The sequence below is a fragment of the Rhinoderma darwinii genome, chromosome 7 (assembly GCF_050947455.1).
Source record: "Rhinoderma darwinii isolate aRhiDar2 chromosome 7, aRhiDar2.hap1, whole genome shotgun sequence".
In the NCBI taxonomy this organism is placed as follows: domain Eukaryota; kingdom Metazoa; phylum Chordata; class Amphibia; order Anura; family Rhinodermatidae; genus Rhinoderma; species Rhinoderma darwinii.
The window spans coordinates 135,539,996-135,558,861 of NC_134693.1; the positions used below are offsets into that span (position 1 = coordinate 135,539,996).

Genomic DNA, 18,866 nt, shown 5'->3' on the forward strand with positions numbered 1-18,866 from the left:
CTGAACACAACATATGGCACTATTTCTGGAAGAAAGCCGCCATGTTTTTTAATTATGTGCAACCCCTTTAAGGATCATGGGCCCCAGTGCAAGATGCTATACAATAGCCCACTTCCTGCCACCAATGGGGTCCTCTGCAGCAGCATATTTACTGAATAGGATCTATATATACCCAGAGGTGTCATGTATACCTGATGGCATCCTCATAAGTGGTAGAGGGACCATTGGGACCCATCAGGCACCTATCCCTGCATCATCTACAGAAGTGGCTCCAACCTGTGGCTCTCCAGCTATTGCAGAACATCAACTCCCAGCATGCCCTGTCAGCATATGGCTGCTGGGAGTTATAGTTCATCTGGAAAGCCACAGGTTGGGGCCCACTGTCCTATAGTTACCCTCCTGTATGTCCCCTACAAAACCTTTGTAATTGGAGCGTTGTTGGATCCCAATGAATCTGCACTAGAAGTCTGGAGATCACAACTTACGGCTTCTATGTCCTTCCTGTAGATGGGACGGAGAAGAGCCAGGTGATTTCCGGAGACCAAACGACATATGAACTCACCGATATCCAAGAAGGCATCACATACGTAGTAAGAATCACACCAGTGGTGGGGACCAGAGAGGGGATCCCTGTGACCATCAATGTCAAGACAGGTGGGAGTCTTCTGTAACACTACATTGTACTCTAGATAGTTCTGTATGGAACTTCCCTTCGAGGTTCTCCGTGTATCTGATGCTTGTTGTGTCTCCAGAAGATACAGTAGTGGCCGGAGTTGCGAACCTTCGAGTGGTGGAGACAACATCATCCAAACTTAGGATTGTGTGGACTGGGATCGCCAGAGCTACTGGTTACAGGGTCACATGGAGGCAAAGTGACGGTAACGTAGAATCTGAACAGTATAGATGGATACAGTGTCTTAGGATAGAATCTAATCTATCTATCTATCTATCTATCTATCTATCTATCTATTCTATATCCATCTAAAAAGAGACTATAAAAATAAAAAATAAAATATATAACCTGTTCTTTTGCTGTTTTTCACTCTTAGTGACCCTAACAATTATTTGTTTGTTTTTTAAGGTCGTGAGATCAGCAGAACTCTGCCGGCAGGAACAACATCTTATGAGATAGAACCTTTGCAGGGTGCCACGGTTTATGTTATCGGGGTGACGGCTTTAATTGGTAGCATTGAAAGCAGCCCTGAAACTATCACAGCTCGAACAGGTAATATAAATATATACACTGTTTTGAACATTGCACTACCTGACCCTCTCTGTTGTGCCTGATATAATCACTTTGATACCAGAAGAAGATTCTGTTGACCAAGTGACCAACCTGCGAAGTAGTACCGTTGGCGAAAATGTGATACGTCTGGAGTGGAGCCCTGTTGTAAGAGCGACAAACTATAGGATCACCTGGAGACGCAGAGATGGTTTGTTCTCTTTACTTTATATTCTCACAATTGCAAAAGGGCATAAGGGAAAATTGACCAAGAAATTATACCACCTCTAGGTCACCCCTTTCCCACCCCTATTTCATATGTCAACCCTTAAGGCCAAATAGCAGACCACAATAAAACAGTACACGTTCTCCTACACTGTCAGCCACTGCAGAGCGGCCAACAGACTTGATCTCATATGCGTGGCTAAATTATAATGACATCACCATGCCAGCATTATAATGACATCACCATGCCAGCATTATAATGACATCACCCTGCCAGCGTTATACTGACATCACGATGCCAGCATTATAATGACATCACCATGCCAGCATTATAATGACATCACCCTGCCAGCGTTATAATGACATCACCCTGCCAGCGTTATAATGACATCAACATGCCAGCATTATAATGATAATACCATGCCAGCGTTATAATGACATCACAATGACATCACCATGCCAGCTATTATAATGACATCACCATGCCAGTGTTATAATGACATCACCATGCCAGCATTATAATGACATCACCATGCCAGCATTATAATGACATCACAATGACATCACTGTGCCAGCACTATATGGGTGGGATTTTAGGCACTTTATGGCACTATTATTTGAGGACCATTGAGCTGTATCCAGGCTTTTCTTCACAAATATTGAGTTTGCTGCCCAAGCCATATCTCTTAATAGGCTTTCCAAGGCAGAGTGGTTTGTTGGTGCCTCACCCCCCCCCCCCCCCAGCAACACCTGAGCATATGGCTTGGCTAGATATTCGCTATCCACGTTACATAATGTATAAATCCAATGCACTTTGCAATATGTTGTTTGTATTTCTAGGTGTTGAAGTTTCTAGGTTGGTAACCAGAGATGTGACTTCTGTGGACATCACTGAATTAGTTCCTGGGACGGCCTACACCATCTTTGTCTCAACTTTAATCGGCACAAGAGAGAGTGAACCCATATCTATTGTTGCGCAAACAGGTAATGCAGAAGTAAAATGCAGAGCAGGATTATCCGTTTTTTTTTTCCCATTGATGCAGTTAGCTTTTTTACCAGAAGGTGGCACAGTCCCTAGATCATCCTGGATCTTGATTGCTCAGGGGTGTGTCCATTAGAAATGTGGGTGTGTCCGGCAGACAAGGGCATGTCTTTGGTATAACTTATATTACCCTAGAGTAACGTGTATTTGTGGGATATGTGTATGCAAATCAATTAAATACACTAATATACATGGGGGTACAAAAATTTTCAGCATTGATTGGAATTTAACAGGAAGGTAGGACACTCTCTCTTATACAGGTATTGTCATGGATAGAAATAAATGTACACAATAATCCAAGATTGTAACCCCTGCATTAGTACTGCCTCATATCTGGGCTTATCAGGGTAGGTTTTAGGGGGTGGCAAACTAGGCAACTGCTCAGGGCCCCCGTTTACTAGCCCCCACAAAAATAGGAATCCCAAGAGCAAACACAACCCACCCAGTGATATCTTATTATCTAGCATTGTATGGTGGTATTATTTAAGAATTTAATTGCACTATTATAGGGGAACTATATGGCAATATTATATAGGAAGTATTATTAAGATACTTTATATTATTTGGGCACTATATGGGGATCTTATTTATGGCAGTATAATCTTGGCACTATATGGAAATATGGTTGTATTATGTGAGGTTTTTAAGGAACTATTATATAGATACTACATATTATTTGGCACTATATGGTGGTATGATGTAATCTTATTTATGGCAGTATAATCTTGGCACTATATGGCGATACAATACGGTTGTATTATGTGGGCTGTCTAAAAAAAAAACGGCAACTGGGGGGGGGGGGATGGCTTCTTTGCTTGTTGCCCAGGCAAACCATATGTAATTGTTTGTACCCATTCTCATGCAGGTCGGCAGGAGGTTGGCGCTGTGACAAGTCTACGGATATTTGAAAGCCAGAATATTATAAGGGTGACATGGGTTGGGGTTCAAGGAGCTACAGCCTATAGAGTGTCCTGGAGCCCTGAGAATGGTATGAGGTCTAACTTATTATCGTATTTTTAATATATAGGTGGTAAAATCATAGGATGCCCTATAGGCGCACAGTTCTGGGCTACGCCAGATGTGCAAACCCCAATCATCAGCAACCCTCTTGCAAAATATGCAACATATGATCCCGTCCTCACTGTTTTTAGTTTTTCTAGACATAATATTGCAATGTATGGAATTGTGCCCGTTTCCAGATTGACGTAAGATGCTGCTTTTGTTCCTGGCGTAATGGGATGCATTAATGTCCTCTATCTGACACGCATTGTATCTCACTGCCAGACACATGGCGCCCTAGAGTAAACATTAGAGATGACATGATGATGTCTGCTCTGTTTGTAGGTGGTCCTGAACAAACTAAAGAGGTCCCGGGTAATACCAACTCATTCGAGCTGTTGAACCTGGAGCCAGGTATACGATATGTTGTCAAAGTCACGGCACTTGTAGGCAATCGTCAGGGGGAACCTGTGACTGCGAGCGTTACAACACGTAAGTAAATAAATTTACAATCCAATGCTCTACCAGCCGTAATAGTTGACAAACACAACCGCGTTGGGTGTTCATACAGGAAAGGGGGTCCTATAACAAAAACAAAAACTGACGCTTCCCTCCTGGTACTGGTTCCTGACACCACACACACCCCAAAGTCTGCACTTGGTTGCCCCACCACCAGCTTCGTATTTCTTGTAAGAGAGAGCTTGACACTCAGACCATTTCCCACTCCATTTTTGGGGTGAGCCCTGCACGTTTACGTTGGGTCCAAAATAGTCACTGGGTCCACTTTCGAGGTGTGCTTGGCCCTTGTTAGGGCATATGTGTATTGCCAGTTCTGACTTGTCATCATCAAAACTCGACCTTATGTGAAGTTGCCTTGTGTCTATTTAGCGGATATCTCAGTAAATCCTGTCAGGGATCTCAGAGTAACAGATGTATCACGTCAACGGGTGAGACTTACCTGGTCAGCAGTTGCTGGAAGCACCGGATACCGTATCTACTGGAGACGGGCAGATGGTAAGTTCAAGACTAGTCAAAACTACTTCATGCATAGGTACCTTCGATTCAAACCCAGAGACTCCTGTGTCCCAGACGGCAACTCTTCTCACTGATCTAACTGGGACTGATGGACAGCTCCACTGCTGAATCTACTGTCCAGGTTCTCTTAATTCCTGCCTGCCTTGATTGGCCTCACCCTTTTGGATTCCTATATAATCCTGTACCTTGCACTTCATCCTTGCTAGACTATTGAGCTTCCTGTCTGTAGTCTTGTTCTTTGCTGCCTCTCTACAAACTATTGCTGCTCATTTGTGTACCGAACTTGGATTGTTTCCTGACTACGTCTCTCTCACCCTACAACCTGTATCCATTTTTCTGTGTATCGAACTTGGATTGTTGGATCTAGATTGTTTCCTGATCACGTCTCTGCCTCACGCTACAACCTGTATCCACTTATCTGTGTACCGAACTTGGATTGTTTCCTGACCACGTCTCTGCCTCACGCTACAACTTGTTGCCGCTTATTTGTGTACCGAACTTGAATTGTTTCTTGACTATGTCTCTTCCTCACGTTACCACCTGTTTCCGCTTATCTGTGTACCGTACTTGGATTATTTCCTCACTACGTCTCTGCTTCATTCTACAACCTGTTGCTTCTTATCTGTGTACTGAATCTGGACTGTTAAGGGACTACTCTTGGTGTTATCACCCTCCTGCCAGATCGTTTCAGCTACTGGACTCTGAATCTACTACAGACCTTGACCGTGCATCTACCAAAATGCTACTCCCGACAGTGAGGGAAGGGTACAGGCGGAGGCAAAGTTCTCATCACGTCTCAATGTATTTATTGTAACAAAACATTATATTTTCCATTTTGAAGGTGGCACAGAATCGAGTCGCCTGGTGTCGGGAGATGTAAGGTACTATGACATTGACAATCTTCAAGCCGGCGCCCGTTATCAGTTCCGTGTGGTATCTCTGGCAGGGACCCGAGAGAGTGAAGCTGTGTCCATCGTGGCCAACACCGGTCAGTTTATTTGATGGTATCAGACGCATTATGAGCGATACCGAAATATCTGTGTGTAGAACATGTCGTTGAGGCCACATTGAAAAAATTTTTAATTACTGAACCGTTTTATCCACAGCGTGTGGGACTGGTAGGACCGACATTGTATTCATGGTGCACACAACTCAGGATAATCAGTATAATGAGGAGGCCATTAAAAGATTTGTCTCGCAGGCGGTATCCTCAGTGGGGCAGCTGGGACCCGATGCTACACAGGTAATTCTGACAGACAGCTGACGTGGTGACGGACAACACTGAACCATAATATATATCGACCCTGGGCACATAAATTGCTTTCAGTAGATTTACATTCATTTCTATAGGAGCGGTGGTTGACTGTACCATGATGTCACCATTGCATGCAGCGTCCGCTGTTGTAGTTTCTAGAAAGTTCTAAAAATACTGGAGTCTTGCATCTCATTCTTACTACTGCTGTTCAGTTATGCGGCAGAGGGGCATTGGGCCCCCTCAGGCACCAGGGTGAGGGTGCAACTGCAACCTCTGCATCCCTTCTAATCATGTCTATCCATATCCATGTAGCCATTTTGGTATTTTTCTTACTTTTTGTGTTGTTTTTATTTAAGATTGCAATTGGGACCTACAGCTTCCGGCAACGTCCCTCAGTCCTGTTGAATCGTTCCAGCGAGCTGCGGTCAGTTGTGCAACAAATTCAAAACATCCCGTTCTCTGATCCCAGTGGGACCGCTATTGGTAATGTGCCCATAATGATGTCACTACTTAATGTATCATTCATAATCTTTTACAGAATACAGTGCAGCAGAGAGCATTACATTATAAGAGCTCTGATAAGCTGTTAGGGGTGTGTCTGACAACAAGCTGTTGACTGTTTCCAGTAACAACCAGCAGAATTGTGAATGCAGCTCTGAAGTCTAATACAGACTGTAACTAAGGATCAATGCATCATAAGTAATGTAATGCGTGTACACAGTGACTCCACCAGCAGGATAGTGAGTGCAGCTCTGGAGTATTATACAGGATATAACTCAGGATCAGTACAGGACAAGTAATGTAATGTATGTACACAGTGACTCCACCAGCAGAATAGTGAGTGCAGCTCTGGAGTATAATACAGGATGTAAGTCAGGATCAGTACAGGATAAGTAATGTAATGTATGTACATAGTGACACCACCAGCAGAATAGTGAGTGCAGCTCTGGAGTATAATACAGGATGTAACTCAGGATCAGTACAGGATAAGTAATGTCATGTATGTACACAGTGACTCCACCAGCAGAATAGTGAGTGCAGCTCTGGAGTATTATACAGGATATAACGCAGGATCAGTACAGGATAAGTAATGTAATGTATGTACACAGTGACTCCACCAGCAGAATAGTGAGTGCAGCTCTGGAGTATAATACAGGATGTAACTCAGGATCAGTACAGGATAAGTAATGTAATATATGTACAGTGACTCCACCAGCAGAATAGTGAGGGCAGCTCTGGAGTATAATACAGGATGTAACTCCGGATCAGTACAGGATAAGTAATGTAATGTATGTACACAGTGACTCCACCAGCAGAATAGTGAGTGCAGCTCTGGAGTATAATGCAGGATGTAACTCAGGATCAGTACAGGATAAGTAATGTAATGTATGTACACAGTGACTCCACCAGCAGAATAGTGAGTGCAGCTCTGGAGTATAATACAGGATGTAACTCAGGATCAGTACAGGATAAGTAATGTAAGGTATGTACACAGTGACTCCACCAGCAGAATAGTGAGTGCAGCTCTGGGGTATAATACAGGATATAATTCAATATCAGAACAAGATAAGTAATTAAATGAATTTACAAAAATAATCAAATGTATATACAATATATTTATTTATAAACCGTACAATGGAGGATCAATATCTTATAGATTTTACTGTGCACAACTATGGCCATAATTATATATTATATTTGCTCTTCTTTAGGTGGCGCTATAGAATTTGCTAGGAACTATCTATTCACCCCCTCCTATGGCAGAAGACAGAATGTTCCGGGTGTTCTGGTAATTCTTGCAGATAGTCCCTCGTCAGACGATGCTCTACAGTCAGCGAGTGCCATCAAAGCTACAGGTAAATACCATCCTGCATTACCATGTTGTATATATTGTGTTATGTGGCAAGACCTTGGTGGGTACAGGATGGGGCTGTGACTAAGTTTTGTGTGAGGAGAAAGATATGTTTTATTAGATGGTGAAGGGTAAGGGCTCATCACCCATGTGTACAGCAGAATACTGCACCTCTATCTACTATACAATGTGATTAGTCAGTCCATACCTCTACATACCCCTAAATGCAGGACAGGCTCAGCACAAGCATACAATTGGCTTTGCATATCCGCTAAGTTTGATAGGAGATGTAGTTTAAGAAAATTGCCTCTATGCTTTTCTCCAGGTATTCGGGTTTTGGCTGTAGGAATGAATGGGGCCGAGCAGGAACAGCTACGTAGAATAGTTTCTGGTCAGAGTCCACGAAATGTCTTCTACACCTCGGATACTGCGAACCTGAACAGCCTCTTGGATCCTTTATCAGAGGCGATTTGCACCGTCTCCCAAGTTGAAGTAAGTTCTGGGTCAGCAGTGGACCATTGCTTAATAGAGAGGGCCCCACGTCAATGCTGGGATACCTTACATTAAAGGGACACAGTATTTAATGTCTGTCTTTAACACATTTGCTGTGCAATTGAATGCAACTTATTGCTCTCTGGTATCAGCCATGCCAGGCTGTGGAAAGACTGGCTGTAGCATTCTTTGATGGGATGACTGACAATGCAGAAAAGTGCAGAAAAAACCTTGCGCCCCCCATGACCACTACTTTATATCACATATCTCCAGTGCTGAGACCCTCCAGAGACGTTTACATCCATATGTGTGACGGACACTGGATCATTTTATAACGCTGCTGCACTATTATAAGCTTAACCCCTTCGCGCTCAGGTCAGTACTATTACGTCGCGCTAAGTACATCGTTCGCGCTCAGGTCAGTAAGGCTGGGTTCACACGACCACATTAACGTCCGTAATGGACGGACGTATTTCGGCCGGAAGTCCCGGACCGAACTCAGTGCAGGGAGCCGGGCTCCTAGCATAATAGTTATGTACGACGCTAGGAGTCCCTGCCTCTCTGCAGGACAACTGTCCCGTACTGTAATCATGTTTTCAGTACGGGACAGTTGTCCTGCAGCGAGGCAGGGACTCCTAGCATCGTACATAAGTATGATGCTAGGAGCCCGGCTCCCTGCATTGTGTTCGGTCCGGGACTTGCGGCCGAAAAACGTCCGTCAATTACGGACGTAATTAGTGTGTGTGCACATACCCTAATAGTACTGAACTGAGTAAACACGGCGCCATCTTTCCCCGGCGCGTGTCTGAGCTGTGATACCTGCTGTTTCCGACAGCAGGCTATCACAGCTTAGTGTGCAGGGACCGATCGCGGTGGTCCCCGCCGATTAACCCCTTAGAAGCCGCGTTCAATAGCGATCGCGGCTTCTTAGGGGTTAAGCTGCCATCGCCGGCCTGCTACACGATAGCGGGCCGCGATGGCTACTATGGCAACCAGAATCCTAACAATGGACTCTGGCTACGCCATCGACGGAAGCCTAGTGGGTCCCGACAAAATCAGGACCCACTATGCTTGCTGTCAGCGAACAGCTGACAGCTCTAATACACTGCACTACGTATGTAGTGCAGTGTATTAGAATAGCGATCAGAGCCTCCTGCCCTCATGTCCCCTAGTGGGACAAAGTAAAAAAAGTGTGAAAAAGTAAAAAAAAGTTGTGTAAAAATAAGAAAATAAAAGATTTAAAAGTAATAAAAGTAAAAATCCCCCTTTTTCCCTTATCAGTCTTTTATTATTAATAAAAATATATAAATAAACAAATAAACTATACATAATTGGTATCGCCGCGTCCGTAACGGCCTGAACTACAAAATTATTTCGTTATTTATCCCGCACGGTGAACGCCGTAAAATAAAATAATAATAAACCGTACCACAATCACAATTGTTTGGTCACTTCATCTCCCAAAAAATTGAATAAAAAGAGATCAAAAAGTCGCATGTACCTAAAAATGGTCCTGATGGAAACTACAGTTCGTTACGCAAAAAATAAGTCCTCGCACGGCTTTATTGATTGAAAAATAAAACAGTTATGGCTCTTAGAATAAGGTAACACCAAAAGTGAATGATTGTTTACAAAACGTATTTTATTGTGTAAATGCCATAAGACATAAAATAAAACTATAAACATCTGGTATCGCCGTAATCGTATCGCCCCGCAGAATAAAGTGAATATGTCATTTATAGCGCATGGTGAACGCAGTAAAAAAATAGAATAAAAAACAATAGTAAAATTGCTGTTTTTTTAGTCACCACGCCACCTAAAATTAGAATAAAAACTGATCAAAAAGCCGCATGCACCCCAAGAAAACTACAATGGATTCCTCAAGGTCTCTAGTTTCCAAAAAGGGGTCACTTTAGGGGGGTTTCCACTGTTTTAGCACCACAAGACCTCTTCAAACCGGACATGGTGCCTAATAAATTAAATTAAATTAATTAAATGTCACCTCTACTTTGCTCTAAATTCCTGTGAAACACCTAAAGGGTTAATAAACTTTCTAAATCCTGTTGTGAATACTTTGAGGGGTCTAGTTTCTGAAATGGGGTGTTTGATAAGGGTGTCTAATATATGGGCCCCTCAAAGCAACTTCAGAACTGAGCTGGAAATTAAAAAATAATATATAAATGAGGCAATACTTCGCTTCTTACATTATACTCATAATGAGCCGTGCCCACCCCGAGATGACCCCAGTTTTGACCGTTTGTATAAACGGAGACCCCTATTAGACCGTTTCAGTGCCCGGTTTTCCCAGCATTCACCCCCGAGAAGTGTATTTCTATAGTTGAATCCCTGGTACATTTTAAAGGGAGGCTTCAATTCCGCCAGTACCTGCCGGGTAGGAGGGCAAGGTATGGCGTGAAGATGTATTAGCTGTGCGAGAGTGCATCAGGGTATACATACAAATTTAGGATATATAAAGGGAAGGACACCAGTATTCAGCCCCCAGAATGCCCCCCCTTACTGGGAGTTAATACAAAAATTGTGTGGGATTTGGTGCACCCACTGCTGGACCAGGGTCACCACCTCTACCTGGATAATTTTTATACCAGCGTCCCACTCTTCAACTGCCTCGCTTCCAGAAGTCCTGCGGCATGTGGCACTGCTAGAAGAAACCTGAGAGGCCTCCCTAAGACTCTGCAGGGCAAAGCTCAGAAGGGGTGAGAGCAGGGCACAATCTAGCAGCAACATATTGTGTGTCAAGTACAAGACCAGGGAGATGCCACACCAGTACCCATGTACCTGTACGAGGTACCAGTACAGGGACCCCCAAACCAGACTGCATCCTGGACTACAATAGGTACATGGGACGGGTGGACTTGTCAGATCAAGTCCTGAAGCCTTACAGTACTTCTGGAAGCGGGGCCACAGGCATCGTACCAGGGCAACACTTTTTAGGAGAAGTTCCCCAAACTGGCAAGAAGGGAAAAAGTCAAAAGAGGTGCAAAGTCTGCTATAAGAGGGGGATAAGGAGGGACACAATATATCAATGTGACGCGTGTCCCAAAAAACCAGAGCTCTGTATGAAAGAGTGTTTTAAAATTTATCATCCATTCCTTTATTTTTAATTTACCCCAGTTTTATTCGCTCTGATGCCCTCCGCACAGCTTACCCCTCCTCATCTTTCCCCTCTGAGCCCTGCTGTGTGCCCAGGCAGCTGATAACAGCCACATGTAGGGTATTGCCGTACCCGGGAGAGCCAACATTACAGTTTATGAGGTGTATATCTCCGGTGGCGCATGCTGGGCACAATATTTCGGACACTGAATTGGCATATATGTATAGAAAATTGCAAATTTCACTCTGCACCAACTGCTGCACATTATCTTTTACACAATACCTGTGGGGTCAAAATGCTCACTACACCTCTAGATGAATGCCTTAAGGGGTGTAGATTTTAAAACAGGTTCACTTCTCGGGGGTTTCAACTGTACTGATACCTTAGGGGCTTCTGCGTACAAGACTTAGCACCAGAAAAGCTCCAGTAGGCCAAATGGAGGTCCTTTCCTTCTGAGCCCTGCCGTGTGCCCAGACAGCTAATAACAGCCACATGTAGGGTATTGCCGTACCCGGGAGAGCCCACATTACAGTTTATGGGGTGTATGTCTTCGGTGGCACATGCAGGGCACAATATATCGGACACTGACATGGCATATATATAGAAAATTGCAAATCTCACTCTGCACCATCTGCTGCGCATTATCTTTTACACAATACCTGTGGGGTCAAAATGCTCACTACACCTCTAGATGAATTCCTTAAGGGGTGTCGTTTTTAAAACGGGGTCACTTCTCGGGGTTTCAACTGTACTGGTACCTCAGGGGCTTCTGCACACATGACTTAGCACCAGAAAATTCCCAGTAGGCCACATGGTGGTCCTTTCCTTCTGAGCCCTCCCATGGGCCCAAACGGCAGTTTATCACCACAAATAGGGTATTGCCACACTCAGGACAAATTGGGCAACAAAATGCGGTATTTTATTCCTTGTGAAAATAAGAAATTTTGAGCCAAAACGACCTCTTATTGGAAAAAAAAAAATAATTTTTAATTCACAGCCCAATTCAAATAAATTCTGTGAAAAAACTGTGGGGTCTAAATGGTCACAACACCCATAAATTAATTCCCTGAGGGGTGTAGTTTCCAAAATGGGGTGACTTCTGGTGGGTTTCCATTGCTTTGATACCTCTGGGGCTCTGCAAATGCAACATGGCACCCGAAAACCAATCCAGCAAAATCTGGGCTCCAAAGAACACATAGCGCTCCTTTCCTTCTGAGGCCTCCCATGGGCCCAAACGGCAGTTTATCACCACAAATGGGGTATTGCCGAACTCAGGACAAATTGGGCAACAAATTGGGGTATTTTATTCCTTGTGAAAATAAGAAATTTTGAGCCAAAACTACCTCTTATTGGAAAAAATTACATTTTTTTGAATTCACAGCCCAATTCAAATAAATTCTGTGAAAAAACTGTGGAGTCTAAATGGTCACAACACCCATAAATGAATTCCTTGAGGGGTGTAGTTTCCAAAATGGGGTCACTTCTGGTGGGTTTCCATTGCTTTGATAGCTTTGGGGCTCTGCAAATGCGACATGGCACCTGAAAACCAATCCAGCAAAATCTGGGCTCCAAAGAACACATAGCGCTCCTTTCCTTCTAATACCTCCCATGGGCCCAAACGGCAGTTTATCGCCACAAATAGGGTATTGCCGCACTCAGGACAAATTTGGCAACAAAATGGGGTATTTTATTCGTTGTGAAAATAAGACATTTTGAGCCAAAACTACATCTTATTGGAAAAAAGTTTTTTTTTTTTTAATTCACAGCCCAATTCAAATAAGTTCTGTGAAAAAACTGTGGGGTCTAAATGGTCACAACACCCATAAATAAATTCCTTGAGGGGTTTTATTTCCAAAATGGGGTCACTTTTGGTGGGTTTCCATTGCGTTGATACCTCTGAGGCTCTGCAAATGCGACATGGCACCCGAAAACCAATCCAGCAAAATCTGGACTCCTAAGAACACACAGCGCTCCTTTCCTTCTGAGGCCTCCCATGGGCCCAAACGGCAGTTTATCACCACAAATGGGGTATTGCCGCACTCAGGAATACTTGGGCAACAAAATGGGGCATTTTGTTCCCTGTGAAAATAAGAAATTCTGATCAAAAATGACATCTTATTGGAAAAATTGTCATTCTTTTAATTTCACAGCCCAATTCAAATACGCGCTGTGAAAAAACTACGGGGTCAAAATGGTAACAATAACCATAAATGAATTCCTTGAGGGGTGCAGTTTCCAAAATGGGGTCAGTTTTGGGGATTCCTACTGTTTTGACACCTCAACACCTCTCGAAACCTGGCATGCTGCCTAAAATATATGCTAATAAAAAAGAAGCACCAAAATGCACTAGGTGCTTCTTTGCTTCTGGGGCTTGTGTTTTAGTCCACGAGCGCACTAGAGGCACATGTGGGACATTTCTAAAAACTGCAGAATCTGGACAATACATATTTAGTAGTGTTTCTCTGGTAAAACCTTCTTTGTTACAGAAAAAAAATAGAATAAAATTGAAATTCAGCAAGAAAAATGAAATTTGCAAATTTCACCTCCACTTTGCTTTAATTCCTGTGAAATGCCTGAAGGGTTAAAAAACTTTCTAAATGCTGTTTTGAATACTTTGAGGGGTCTAGTTTTTAAAATGGGGTGTTTTATGGGGGTTTCTAATACATAGGCCCCTCAAAGCCTCTTCAGAACTGAACAGGTACCTTAAAAAAAAGGCTTTTGAAATTTTCTTAAAAATATGAGAAATTGCTGTTCATGTTCTAAGCCTTGTAACGTCCAAGAAAAATTAAATAATGCTCTAAGAACTATGCAGATCTAAAGTAGACATATGGGAAATGTGAACTAGTAACTATTTTGGCTGGTATAACCATTTGTTTTACAAGCACATGCATTTAAATTCGGAAAAATGCTATTTTTTCCAATTTTTCTCTAAATTTTGCAATTTTTCACAAATAAACACTGAATATATCGACCAAATTTTACCACTAACATAAAGCCCAATGTCTCACGAGAAAACAATCTCAGAATCGCTTGGATAGGTTTAAGCATTCCGACGTTATTACCACATAAAGTGAAATATGTCAGATTTGAAAAATGGGCTGCGTCCTTAAGGGGTTAAAGGGGTTGTCTAGTCATAAGAAATTGATGGCCTATCCTCAGGATAGGCCATCAACATCTGATCGGTGGGGGTCTGACTCTCGGCACCCCCGCCGATCAGCTGTTTTGAAGGGGCCGTTGCACTTGTACGAGTGCTGCTTCCCTTCAATTCCTTATCTGCTCATCCTGTGAACTGCCACGGCACCTTCAAAACAGCTGATTGCCGGGGATGCCGAGAGTCAGATTCCCACCGATCCTGAGGATAGGCCATCAATTTCTTATGACTGAACAACTCCTTTAAGGATAAAATCGATGTCATTCTTGGTATTGGGTGATAATTATTTTTGTGTTTTCTTTAGGAGCCTTGTACGGTGCAATGCCCACGGGTGAGTGTCACAAGGTGTTACTAACAATAATTGTCCTCAACATTGCAATATAATGATTATGGTGATTATAAGGGTATAATATTACAAGTCGATGGTCACTAGACAGATGTAAACCCAGGCAGGGCAATGGAAGTGTCAGGCTACGATTATAATTGTTAGCATTGTATCAGATGGACTATATGTCTATTCTAAGTTTACTCACTGTTGCTGAAGTCAAGATTTTCTGCCAGGGAGAATTTTATCTGAATGGCGCAAAGCATGCCACAGAAAAGTTATAATCCTCACCTTCAAATGGTGACCATGCCTCCATAACGACACAGTTCACCCATTAACCGTACCAGGCCCGGCTCCAGGTTTATGTGGGTCCTTGGGCGACACATCCTTGTAGGCCCCTTTGCGGAAGAACTCACGGCGGCAGTAAAATGGCAGAAAACGGCACTTTGTGCCCCCATATAGGCGTTAGGCCCCCAGTTTGTACCCCCATAAATTTAGTGCCCTGTGTAGGTAGTGCCACACAGCCCCCCTCCCTGGTAGTGCCACACAGCCCCCCTCCCTGGTAGTGCCACACTGCCCCCCTCCCTGGTAGTGCCACACAGCCCCCCTCCCTGGTAGTGCCACACAGCCCCCCTCCCTGGTAGTGCCACACAGCCCCCCTCCCTGGTAGTGCCACACAGCCCCCCTCCCTGGTAGTGCCACACAGCCCCCCTCCCAGGTAATGGCACACAGCCGGCCCCTCCCAGGTAGTGTCACACAGCCCCCACCTCCCAGGTAGTGCCACAGAGACCCCTCCTCCACAGTACTGCCACCCAGCCCCCCTCCCTGGTAGTGCCACACGGCCCACTCCTCCCAGGTAGTGCCACACAGCCCCCCTTCCTGGTAGTGCAACACAGCCCCCCTCCCAGGTAGTGCCCCACAGTGCCCACCTCCCAGGTAGAGCCACACAGCCCCCACCTCCTAGGTAGCGCCACACAGACCCCCTCCTGGGTAGTGCCACACAGCCCCTCCTCCCAGGTTGTGCCACACAGCCCCCTCCCTGGTAGTGCCACACAGCCCCCCTGCCTGGTAGTGCCACACAGCCACCGTCCCTGATAGTACCACACAGCCTCCCTCGCTTTGGGGTTCCTTCTAGGAGTAGAATCCCCAGCCAGAGCATTGCCGATGCTCTGGCTGTGGATTCTGCTTCAGGAGAAAACCCTGATGTCACAGTCCATATATGGACAGTGTTGTCAGGGGCAACCCCAGAGCCATAGTCCTGGGCAGAGCACTACTAGTGCTCTGCCAGGGACTCCTGCTCTGCTCCTGACATCACTGTCCATATATGGATAGTGATGTCTGGAGCAGAGCTGAAGTACCAGGCAGAGCGCTAGTAAAGGCTCTGCTCCGGTACTCCAGCTGTAGGAAGCCCCTGACATCACTGTCCATATACGGCTAGTAATGTTAGGGGCAACCCGAGAGGCAAAGTCCCGGGCAGAGTGCTACTAGCACTCTGCCTGGGACACTGCTCTGCTCCTGACAACACTGTTCATATATGGATAGTGATGTCTGGAGCAGAGCTGAAGTACCAGGCAGAGCGCTAGTAAAGGCTCTGCTCCGGTACTCCAGCTGTAGGAAGCCCCTGACATCACTGTCCATATACGGCTAGTAATGTTAGGGGCAACCCGAGAGGCAAAGTCCCGGGCAGAGTGCTACTAGCACTCTGCCTGGGACACTGCTCTGCTCCTGACAAAACTGTTCATATATGGACAGTAATGTCAGGGGCTTCCCCTGAGATGGAGTCCCGGAGCAGAGCCGCTAGTGCTCTGCCTGGGACTCCTTCTCTCTTCCCGACATCACTGTCCATGTATGGACAGTGATGCCGTGACGACGGCAGCGACAGCACCCGGCAGCCGAGTGGGCCCCCGGGTTTGCTGGGTGCTGACGCTGGCCCTGAGCAGTACCATAGTGCCCCCATTAACAGCGCAGAAGAACCCACATTAACAGGGCTACAGTGCCCCCATTAAAAGTGCTGGAGAGCATATATTACCAGTGCCAGAGTGCCCCCCATTAACAGCACCAGAAAAACAAATTAAAGGGACGGTCCAGGATTAGAACATAATGGCTGTGTTATTCCAAAAACAGCACCACATCTGTCCACAGGTTATTTCTGGTATTGCAGCTGTGTTCTACTGAACTAAATGGAATTGAGCTGCAATACCATACACAACCTGCAGGACAGGTGTGGCGCTGTTTTTTTTATAGAAAGCAGACATGTTTTTAAAATTATGGACAACCCCTTTAACAAAGCTAGAGTGACCCCATTAAAGTGCTGGATTACCTCATTAAGAGCACTAAAGTTCCCCCAAGAACTCATCAGGAGTGCACATATTGACAGTGACAAAATGCCCTCCTTTAAGCACCAGAGTGCCCCCATTAAAAGGGCAGGAATACCCAGATTAAGTGTGTCGGAGGTCCCCCATAACATTGCAGGCGTACCTCATTAAGCATGCCAGTCAATATGCTCTATGGTGACATAACTCTTCTCTATCCCAGATATTGAATAATTATTGAATGTTTTTTCCCTGATTAGGGTGAGAAAGGTCAAAAAGGAGAATTAGTAAGTATCGTACATGTCCCCCGAAATATACACAGTCACAGAACTCTATGACTTAAAGTATTTTCTGTCTTGATGTTAAAAATTTGTAAAAAAAAAAGTAATTTTCTACTTTTAGGGGAGCACCGGACGTCCAGGGACAACAGGACTATCGGGAGACTCAGTGCGTATTATGACCAAGAAGATGTCGCATCAATTATAGAGATTATATAATAGAAATTACATGTCTCCATAACTCAAATCTATTATTAATAATTGAAATCGTGTTACAATAGGTGAAATGTACAAATAATTTTTGCATTACAGGGTCGACCAGGTCCTCCTGGTCCACAAGGGCCAATTGGCCCTCGTGGCCCTCCTGGAGAGGGAACAGCCACAAGAGGACTAAAGGGAGAAAATGTAAGTAGCCAAATATTCAGCGGATGGATCATACTGTGACCAAATGGGAATTTGCCAGACTCCTTTTATTTTAGGCCACACCCTTAATACGGAACCACACCCTATTATGTTTAGCCACACCCACTTTTTTTTTTACTTGTTTTTTTTATTATTATTATTATTTTTTACACTTTTCAGACCTGTTTTAATAAATACTTGTGTTCTCCATGAAATAATAATTCTGAAACATCTATGTTTAGAACTCTACATTGTGCCATTCCTCTGTTATTCCTCCTAGAAATGTATGAATAAATTAACAACTGGATGTTACCAGTTGGGGGCACTACCATTCCTTTGACTAGAGGAATGGTAACACCCAGTTGTCAATTATATATTTCTAGGTGGAATAACAGACAAACGGTACAACATAGAGTTCTGAGATACATTTTTCCAGAATTGTTATTTCATGGGGAATACAAGTATTTACTAAAACAGACATGTCAGGAGAGGTGATGGGTCCTCTTTAATGAAAACTACTTTGCACTTCTTCTTCTGTCTCTTTGGTATTAGTTTGGCTATGGAATGACTGAAATGACAGGAGCCCTTTAAGATGAAATCTCTTAAAGGTCCCTTCACCGTATATATATCAATGTAATGCACCATCTTCCCACACCTGAAATACCAATAGATCTGCTAGCTAGGCTGTAATCTCATAATATCAGTTTTTTTGGAGAATATTTTTTTTTGCATACGCCTACTATGGGCTGGACTTATACAGGCTCCTCCCAGTTAAAGTGGTACAATGCATTTTAAAAATATATCCCAGCTGCCTCTATTGTGCAGGATATGGCAACCAATACTGTACATACATATATGACTTGTTCTTCTAGGGAGAGCCGGGAGCTGATGGTCTCCCAGGAAGTCCTGGCCGCCCCGGTAATGCCGGCACACCTGGCACCCCGGTGAGTTCCCCTGTATAATAAATTACTTTCAATATATATACTGTATGTATTACTGATTATATATTGTATCTGTATGCCTTATAATGATTCATGGACAGGATTTATTCTTGTATTACAGGGGAGTAAAGGATCTCAAGGAGAAAAGGGGGACAGAGTAAGTAGTCACGTAGACGATCTCTCTTCATAGGGGTGATACTCAGCCGTCACTCCACTCACTCTT

The 18,866-nt window shown here is 44.1% G+C and overlaps 1 protein-coding gene and 1 long non-coding RNA gene across 2 annotated transcripts; both read left to right on the forward strand.

Annotated features, from left to right (window-relative positions):
* The first annotated feature begins 2,268 nt into the window (after positions 1–2,268).
* LOC142657486 (collagen alpha-1(VII) chain-like) lies at positions 2,269–17,360 on the forward strand. The gene is made up of 11 exons (XM_075832522.1): positions 2,269–2,431; positions 3,355–3,477; positions 3,834–3,980; positions 4,377–4,502; positions 5,365–5,511; positions 5,630–5,766; positions 6,135–6,261; positions 7,491–7,634; positions 7,956–8,122; positions 14,690–14,716; positions 17,283–17,360. The coding sequence occupies exons 1-11, from the start codon at positions 2,269–2,271 to the stop codon at positions 17,358–17,360; spliced, it is 1,386 nt and encodes a 461-aa protein (XP_075688637.1).
* A 258-nt stretch (positions 17,361–17,618) lies between these two features.
* On the forward strand, positions 17,619–18,801 carry LOC142656836 (uncharacterized). The gene is made up of 3 exons (XR_012849766.1): positions 17,619–17,705; positions 18,575–18,646; positions 18,765–18,801. It is a non-coding gene; the product is annotated as an uncharacterized LOC142656836 (long non-coding RNA).
* Positions 18,802–18,866: the final 65 nt, after the last annotated feature.